Source organism: Notothenia rossii, assembly GCF_949606895.1.
Source record: "Notothenia rossii genome assembly, chromosome: 11".
NCBI lineage: Eukaryota > Metazoa > Chordata > Actinopteri > Perciformes > Nototheniidae > Notothenia > Notothenia rossii.
Window position 1 is genome coordinate 57,213,877 of NC_136910.1, and position 10,317 is coordinate 57,224,193.

At 39.4% G+C, this 10,317-nt stretch overlaps 1 protein-coding gene across 1 annotated transcript; it reads left to right on the plus strand.

Annotated features, from left to right (window-relative positions):
- The first annotated feature begins 6,763 nt into the window (after window positions 1-6,763).
- Window positions 6,764-8,140, plus strand: LOC307025861 (uncharacterized protein). Its single transcript, XM_079660818.1, has one exon. It carries the CDS (start codon window positions 6,903-6,905, stop codon window positions 7,488-7,490), a length of 588 nt encoding a protein of 195 aa, XP_079516944.1. The 5' UTR covers window positions 6,764-6,902; the 3' UTR covers window positions 7,491-8,140.
- The last annotated feature ends 2,177 nt before the right edge of the window (window positions 8,141-10,317 follow it).

Consider the following 10,317-nt stretch of genomic DNA (forward strand, 5'->3'; position numbering starts at 1 on the left):
CTTGGGATTCATCTTTATCTTATTGTCTTGGGCTTGCAAATGAAATTTACGACATTGTGTTGGACATTGAAGGCATCATACTTAATGCACCAAACAGTGGTACTACATCTTACATTGGGGAAAGGGACGTCTGTAAATCAGCGTATGATTGAGTTTGGGCTTAATAAACTAGCCAGCACTAACACTTGTGTTACCTACATTTAAATCATTAGGGGCTAAAAGTTGTAAAATGCGTTAAAAACTGAATCCAGCGGGGGTTTTTCGTCTCTCCATTCACTGAACTGAGCAGAGAGGCGGAGATCGGAGGCGGGGTTTAAGAGACTACTCCAATGCGCATGCCCAGTAAGCATGATCCGGGTACTTTATCCTACAGTTGCTCCATTTTGGGCTTCGAGAAAGCATTCGCCATTTGTTCTATGAATTTATGTATTGTAGAATCACGACCAACCGGTTTTTTAGGTATTCATAAAACAAGTAGAAACAGGATTTTCTTTTGTTGTTTCAATCTCTCAATGTTTCCTTTTCATTGGTGGGTATTGCTCTAAACTTGTCTTTTGTTTGATTAGCTGAGCTGCTCATAACTAAACAGTGAAATTATTGTCAGTGAGCAGTTAGGATCATAGACTGTATATATAAGTTATAGGTTAGGATGCTAGTCTAGTGGCAACAATGATGTTGCAGCAGTTTCTGAATGGCATGCACATCATGCTAAAACTCACCTTGAGAGTGTCCTACCTGTTTTTGTACGCAGTAGTCATGACTGAGCAGGTGGTGGTGTATTACTTTAACTGTTTCCAAATGAAGAATTGTCCAGAGGGAAGTCCTCCTCTCACTTCCGTCTTCACAACAACACTGTGGTCCTGTGACAGATCCAGTGACAGCATGGGCGGTTCTACTGTTCAACATATATTTAACTTAACCTATCCTTCCTAAAGCCAAAGAAGTGACATGTAATGTGTTACTACTCATCTACCTTCATTACCAGTGATAATTATACCACAATACCACTTTACCTCAGCCACAACGCAGACTCTATGCATTACATTAATGCACCCAATGTACAACAATATCGTTTTTTATTATTATTTTATATTATTACTGCCAATTGTTATTCCTTCTTAGTCCATTCCATTGAAATGTAAATACTGTTATATTTTACTATGTTTTATTATTTTTAATATTTTTCTAGTTCTCTACGTGTGTTTTTTAATCTTTGTTTTACTTGTATGTATGCACCTGCACCACGTTAAATTCCTCCTTTGTGTTTACCTACCTGGAAATAAATATGTTTGTCTGAAAGATATTACAATCATTAGCCTTTGATCATTTGATTTCCCTACTTACATGAGATGTTCTTTTTGAAATGTTCTTTTGCCATTTTATTTCACAGACAGTGTCGACACCTGAGTCTTAATTCATACTCAAGAGTGATTCGGTCCTTCTGAAGTATGGCAGTGTATATTCTGAAGAAATATGGTATTAATTTGAGTCTGTGAAATAGATCATTTTCATTGTGGAACAATCTAACACTGTCATATACTTACTTATGGTATATTCATTGCCAGTTTTGTGTTTAGCTTTGTTAAGCCTGCTATAATCTTGAGTTCATCCTCCTTCTTTTCCCCAACTTTGAATGTATTTTAAGTGATGTTGTTGAATGTATTCCTTTAGCCCCTAATATTTGATATTCATCCATCCAACCACTTCTTACATGTAAGATTTAATTTGGATAACAATTCATGTGGAAACATATTGAGACTGTAGAACATATACAGTCTCTAATATATGTTGGCTCATGTTTCAGAGCTGGCTTCAATGTAAAGGTATATTAATACACCCTATAAATATGATGTCGATTAAAGCCACAGTACTTAGGAAGATAGATAGATGGTCACACATGCAGAGCACACAGCACACACAGGGAAATGTGTTCTCTGCTTTTAACCTAGTACCAGGAGTCTAGTACTAGGAGCAGTGGGCAGCTATTGCACAGCGCCCGGGGAGCAATGGGAGCGAGGGGGGGTGTCCGGTGCCTTGCTCAAGGGCACCACGGCAGGGCAGGAGGTGAACTGGGACCTCACCAAGTAGCATTTCACACCCAATATTTAGGTTGGGGACTCGAACCAACGACCCTACAGCTCACAGTCCAAGCCCCTACTGACTGAGCCACTGCCGGACGATCTCTGCATTTGACCCATCCTAGTGTTGGGAGCAGTGAGCAGCCATTAGGTCGGCGCTCTGGGAGCAGTGTAGAGACAGCGCCTTGCTCAGGGACACCTCGGTAGTCACTTGGTTCCGAGACTCGAACCGGTTCCCAGGTCAAGTCCCTACAGACTGAGCCACCACCCGCCCGAGGATGACAGAAAGGTAACAACGTGGACTTTCTGTTAAACAACTTGATTTTGTTGAGTAGACGCTATATTAATAAATGTAAATATTTGAAAGCTAAACCTCATATCAACGGGTGGAAAAAGGAACTCAACGTTTTTGCAAAATCGCTCCAATACACGAGACAAAAACACCCAGAAACTTTTCTCATTATTGGACTTATTTATGTTGCTTGAATAGGACCCGCACATGTTCGTAAAGCAAAAACATTGCATGTGATAAAACACAGTCTGAAGGAGAGTTGAGAAAAGTTGGTGGTTTTTTCAACTTTATTAAACAATTCTGAAAAGGTAAATGGACTGTACTTATATCGCGCTTTATCCAGTCTTTACGACCCCTCAAAGCGCTTTATATACATGTCAGTCACACCTATTCATACAGAGTACCTTGTACCTTCTATGAACTAACATTCATACAGACATTCATACACATTCATACACATTCACACATTGGGAGCAACTCAGGGATAAGTGTGTCAAGGATACATCGACATGTTGACTGCAGGGGCTGGGATCGAACCCATATCAACACCTTCTGGTTGAAAGACGACCACACTCCCTCGCAGCCACCGTCGCCACAGGCACAGTGTTCCTTACATGAATTCAAAAGAGGGCATTATGAACAGAAAACAGCGAAGTTGTCATTCAGGAATTAAGGTGTTTAAAAATGTGTAAAACTGATGGGTTTTTTCATGTTTACTAAATGTAATACATGTTTATACATTAATAAAAGCAATAAATACTGAGGACAATGTGAGAAAGCGACATTTGTGTATAAAATGAAAAGGTGGAATTGTATAATATGTTGAAAACCGGAATGTTTTGCTCGTTTAGTCAACACGGGAAAGCATCTTAAGGTCATTACCAATATTGTTAATGCATTATTTCAGGATGACCATATTTTGGTTCTTTCATACTTCACTTTGACCTCATCTTATCTCAACAAAGCCCAACAAAGTCATGTTGAATCATTCATATTTAAATATCCCTGTGGTTCAAACATAGCAGAATATTTGTTGATTTGTGTTGATATCATGTGTCTACCTTATTCTCTTAAAACCTCCAACAATATCCGTCTCATGAAGAGAATATTACGAAAACATGCATTCTTGTACTCAGGAGGGTACAGAGGTTTACTCACAAAGTACACAATAAAAATACTTCATAGTACTCGTTGGAGTAGTCTTAGTAGCCAACAGTGTCAGTCTCATGAAGAATTTATGGCAAAAAATATGTTTTATCCCTCATCAAGGATGGGAGAATTAGCTCGTATGGGGACTGACAGAGGATTACTCACAAAGTACACAGTAAAAGTACTTCATAGTTAGGTTGGTAGTAGTCTAACCAGTCCAACAGGATCAGTCTCATTCACACATAGCAGGAAGACAGGCATTCATGAACTCAAGCTGTCTTTGGCTCGAATAAAGGTAATCTGATTCTGATTCAGGAGGGGACTTAGACTTTGTACTCACAAAGTACACAGTAAAAGTATTTCATAGTAATTGTGATAGTTGTCTAATTCCAACTAATTCCAACTATATCAGTCTTATGAGGAACTTATGGCAATATATATGTTTATCCCTCATCAAAGATAGCAGAGGTAGCTTGTTTTTGTACTTAGACAGAGGATTACTGAAAAAGTACACAGTAAAAGTACTAAAATGTGTTTTTGGAAGTAGTCTAACCAGTCCAACAGTATCAGTCTCATTAAGAATGGATGGCAAATATTCATTGTATCCCTCTTCATAGATAATAGTACAACACCCGTTCTTGTATTCAGGAGGGGACTTTGACAGAGGATTACTCAAAAAGTACACAGTAAAAGTACTTCATAGTTATTATGGTAGTAGTCTAACCAGTCCAACAGTATCAGTCTCATCACATAGCAGAAAGGCAGGCATTCATGAACTCAAGCTGTCTTTGGCTCTAATAAAGGTATTCTGATTCTGATTCAGGAGGGGACTTTGACAGAGGATTACTCAAAAGATACACAGTAAAAGTACTTCATTGTTTTGTTGGTAGTATTCTAACTAGTATTGAGTGCAACAGTATCAGTCTCATGAAGAACTTATCGTCAAACATTTTTGTATCCCTCATTAAAAGTAGCAGGAGTGTCTTATTTCTGAAAAGCTCAAAAACGGGGCACACTAGCCAATCAGAAGCAAGCAGGCACTGGAGACCCACCCACCAATGAAAAGGAAACATTGAGAGAAACAACAAAAGAACATCCCGATTTCTACTTGTTTTACTAATACCTAAAACACTAACGGTGAAAAGGAACATTGGTCGTGATTCTACAATACATAAATTCATAGAACAAATGGCGAATGCTTTCTCGAAGCCCAAAATGGAGCAACTGTAGGATAAAGTACCCGGATCATGCTTACTGGGCATGCGCATTGGAGTTTCCCTTAAGCCCCGCCTCCGATCTCCGCCTCTCTGCCTGCTCTCCGCTCAGTTCAACGAATGGAGAGAGAAAAAAACCTCTGGATTCAGTTTTTAACGCATTTTACAACTTTTAGCCCATAATGATTTAAATGTAGGCAACACAAGTGTTATCGCTGGGTAGTTTATTAAGCCCAAACCAAATCATACGGTGATTTACAGACGTGTCTTTCTCCAATGTAGTACAACTGTTTGGTGCATTAAGTATGATGCCTTCAATGTCCAACAAAATGTCGTAAATTTAATTTGCAAGTGCAAGACAATATGATAAAAGACAACAAGATTCGCGATTTTTCCATTAACTGTGGTATTGTGTAAACATTCCAGAAACCGAGTGAATAAGTGTTGCTGAATCTGGAATATATGTTAGTTTACTAATTCTTCGAAACATATATGTCCAAACCGTCCAAACATGCTGATATTTGCACTTCATTGTTACATTAGTATCGATTATATCAACCAGACCACATCCAGTCAAGACGTTGAGATGCACAGCTCATTTTTCGGCTTTATTGCAATTAAAAGCTGTATTTTAAAGTATCGTATGTGATAAATGGGGTCATTTTTCTGAAGTGAACGTGCTGTATACATCAACTTTACTGTGAGCACTTAAAGGCAACACGTCCATGGGTTCAGTCTACTGACGTAGGAAAAGCTGGATGTTGCTGGAATCGTTATTATGCAAAGATTTAAATGTATATATAATATATATATATATATATATATATATAAGCATAAATGAAAGACAATTAAACAAATACCTTAGAAGAGATTGGATAATCCTTGTATTTACTGTGAATTAGGAGATTAAACCATTTATGTATTTGTGATAAACAAAAAATCCATCCATAAGAGCATATTCCAAAAATAAAACCGGACACTTCAACCAAGAACTACAGCAATATGGCACCAAGTTAAAAATCTAGCTCTAGATGAATTGAGTGGTTCATATTCTGTAGTTGTGACATTAAACCTTTGAAATTAAACGAATAAAAATGCAATACAAATGAACTGTTTATGCATCATTTGTATTCGAATGTATGTCACCTATTATCTGTATGTTCCCCTTTTTTTTTTAAATGTGTATGTGTGCCCGTGATTTGAACAGTTTCGAGTTCATATCATGATAAAATGTGATGTTATGTTCATGTATATTTAAATACTTTATATAAGTGTTATTATGCAGTTCCTAATCTCAACACTTGATGGCCCCGTGAAAGACAGGCAAAGATCATTTCCTGTCTCCTGTGAGCTCAGTCTAGGATATTTATATTGTAAATAACTAAATTAATATATCAGGGAAGGTCACAAACATGCGTACAATACAAAAGGCAGAAAGCAAGGGCGTTTTTGTAAACGTTGGGCAACTTTAGATTTAAAATGTCAACACAGTTTGACGAACGTAATGGCTTTGTTATGAAATCTCGCGAGAGCTGGTCGATAAGAGACATTTGTCTCGAACAAAGACCCATTTCCCCTGATTTATCCGTCTAAAAAATGCCATGTTAATGCCACAGTGTATGGAAGATATGTGTCATGTGAAATATGATTCATTTTGTGAGTATTGTTGGAAACAGTCTGTTATAAACACGTATTCACGTTCACTTCTCGCAGGGCTTCTTCTTCTGCTTTCTCGAGTTGTATGGCTGCTTGCATCCAGCTTAATGGCGAATTACCGCCACCTTTCTGTTGCCAAGTGAGGACCAGACAATACGCATAGTTCACATTCTACAGCCCTCACAATAACATTAAATGGATACAAAATAGAGAAATAACACCGTAAGTCCTATGAAAACCTCCCCGTACCTCTTTAACATAACATTGCCATCTCACATTATAATTTAAATGCGGATTTTTCTCAGAAAGAGGCGGGGCTTACACTGGGCGGAACCCACGTGGTACCGTAACCGGATATTGCCTCTCAGTGCGGCCTTAAAGATCCATGCGCCTGTTCCATGCGGTCATTTCTAAGCCGTTAGTACGACCAGCGCCCGTGCCTCTTCCTGCAGCTCCTGCTTTTCAGATTCAATAGTCTCCTACTACTGAAAAGCTCAAAACGACTTAAACAACATGTCGGACGAAGGTAAACTCTTCATCGGTGGTCTCAGCTTCGACACCAACGAAGAATCTCTGTCTGCGGCCTTCTCCAAGTATGGAACCATCGAGAAGGTGGACGTGATCAGAGACAGAGAGACCGGGAATTCCCGCGGTTTCGGCTTCGTGAAGTACGACAACGCCGAGGATGCCAAAGACGCAATGGACGGCATGAACGGAACCTCCCTCGATGGCCGGTCAATCCGCGTCGACGAGGCAGGAAAAGGCGGTGGTCCTAGGGGTGGCGGCGGATCAAGAGGCGGTCGCGGAAGAGGCGGATATGGCGGTGAGAGAAGCTATGGTGGTGGAGATAGAAGCTATGGCGGCGGCGGAGGAGACAGAAGCTATGGCGGCGGCGGCGGAGGAGACAGAAGCTATGGCGGCGGCGGAGGAGAAAGAAGCTATGGCGACAGATCAAGCTACGGATCCGACAGTCGTTCCGGTGGCGGCGGCGGTGGCTACAGATCCGGCGGAGGCAGCGGCGGATACTCACGAGGTGGTGGAGGAGGAGGCGGCGGCGGCTACAGAGACAACAGAGGCAGTCGCGATGGCGGATACGAATAAAGCATTCTTCCCGCTGGCTTAAAAACAGTGGTTTAAATATAATTGTGTTGATATGGACTAAGTAAAAGTTGTGTTTTCCCAGCAAGCTCCATTCACGGTGACAGAGCGCCATAATACTTTGACTTTGATTTGATTTTGATAATAAACAGCCTCAGGCCTTGTGAGTCACAAATAGGTGAGTGTTTTTTTTATTGTTATCCGGGTAGCCATTGCAAGCAGATGAACTCGTCGCCTAGTGACACACAAGTGACTCCAGATAAACTCTTAACATGCTCTTTGATCCAGTTTCAACATTTTCTACTTACCTCTGCTTTTTGAGGGAGAACTCTCATGTCTGATCGAGAGGATAGATAGTCAAAGAGCAAAACAGTCACTCAGAATATTCTGTGAATCCATTGGGCTAAACCCTTCAGTCAATTTCACTGAAATATAAGATTTTTTATTTTACCCCACACCATGTAACTAGTTAGTGTATTTTGCCTGGGATATTTGTTGCAGGGTAAAATTGTCAATTTCCAGTTACAGTATGTCTAAAGAAATCCACAATCAATCCTAAATCCTGCAATGATATCAACTCTGCTGTTCCCAGTCAGTGTAGTGTAAGTCCACACTGACTCTGTATGTGATCATAATAAAGGTTTACAATTTAATATTGAGTTTTCTTTTGGGTGCGATTTTAACTCTTAATTCGATGATGGGGTTGTAAGTAAAACCCCCTCGGATAAATGTGTAACTTCTGAGATTTTACTATAAAAATATTTCATTGATTAATACCTTGTCTGCATTATGACGAAGCTCATTTAGAGCCGTAAATAAGTATAAATCCAATTCTGACTAGTCATGCTCAAATCTCCTATAAAAAAAACCAACGTCTTTAGATTTTAAGGAAAAGTACATTTTATTAAACCCGTTTACATTTTTCAGTGCACAATTTGTAGTGTCATGGCGGTGTTAGTCCGTGGCGGTTCTACGGGGTGGCAGCTGCCGCCTCGGGAAAAATTCCTCGCTAAATGTAGGAAATTAATTAATATTATATTTTTAATGTTGGTGACATTTCCATAGTTCGTGTAAAACGTTTTAACTCCCTTTTCTTTGTAATAAAAGTCGTGGCTCATCGGACCTTTGTGAGAGAAAATCTCTAATGTCCGAGTGCAAGTGAATGCAGCACAAGACGCGATCTTGTAACCCCTCCCCCGTTCCTGGCGCGAGCGAGGAAATGTGATTGGCGGCGATTTCATTTGAACGGGACAGCACAAAACGAGAAGCATCAGGACCCAAGTAGAAGGAAGGCATGAGGTATTTGCGGTTTACAGAGAAGAGACTGTCAAGTTTGGCTGTACTCAGCATTGAATCAAAACGCACTAAAGCTTTGGATCTTACTCAGTTTGTGAGGCGTTTTGCTGAACAAAATGGTAATCGCCGCATTCAGCTGTTATAGGCAAGGCAATTTTATGTATATAACACCTTTAAGTACGCGACAATTCAAAGTGCGTTACAAAAATAATAAACAAAAGACATTTAAGAATAAATACAGCATAAAAACATTATTAAATGGCATTTAAAAACAGGCATAAAAAAAGCAAATAAAATAAATCAACATAGCAGGTACAGAATACATGAATAAAAGGCATACTGCAGTGTGAGTATAAACAGCTCAATTAAAAGCAGCAGCAAATATGTTTTTAGTCTGGTTTTGAAAATAGGAAGAGTTTCTGCGGACGTGCACGATTCAGGGCATAATATCTGCTTTTCCATGTTTATTTCTTATTCTTGGAACAGAGAGCCGACCCGTGTGTAAATGGTGTACTTCAACTCCACTACATGTATTTAATCCCTTTAGTTACTTTACAGATGTGGATGAATGATGTGAAATATAATCAAGTGTTAAATCAGACTTTAGTTCAACCTGGAGTAAATCCACAAGCTACCCTGCAGTATACAAAGTCATTCAAACTAGCTGCACCTTTACCAGCTTTGAGAACACTTTCATGATCAATCATTATAAAACATATCATATCTATTATTCTGAAATGGACCAATCTGCACAATGACTACTTTTACTGTCTCTACTTTAACTATATTATGATGAGAATACTTTTCTACTTTCACTTGACTAACATTTTGAATGCAGGACTTTTACTGTAACAGAGTATTCCTACACTCTGGTACTTCTACTTTTACTGAAGTACAAGATCTGAGTACTTCTACTTTTACTCCAGTACAAGATCTGAGTACTTCTACTTTTACTCAAGTATAAGATCTGAGACCCGACCCAGAGGACCCGAGACACCTTGATGGTTCATAGTTATGCAGGAGATTGTTGATATACTTTGATCCTAAACCATTTAGTGATTTAAAAACTAGCAATAGTATTTTAAAATCAATTCTTTGGCCGACTGGAAGCCAGTGTAAAGATTTCAGAACCGGACTGATGAGACCCACTCTTTTAATGTGAGTGAGGACTCAGCAGCAGCGTTCTGATGGATGTCTTTGTCCGCCCTGTGAAGGCACCATTACAGTAGTCGAGTCTACTGAAGATGAAAGCATGGACAAGCTTTTCTAAATCCTGTTATAGGCATGCCAACTTGATGCTCTGCTCACAGATGAGCATAAACAACTGTTAGGATGATGACCTTGTATGTGTGTATATATTTATTTTTCTTTGTGCCCCCAAAAAACAGTTTTAAGTCCTGAGAAAGTCAAATAAGACGTAGCTACACTGCCCAGCCAAACAAAATAACCACTTTGATTTAACGAGGTCAGTAGGTGAGGACTTTCCACTGGATAATAACTGCAGCGACGTGTTTTAGCTGAATACACGTTCAAA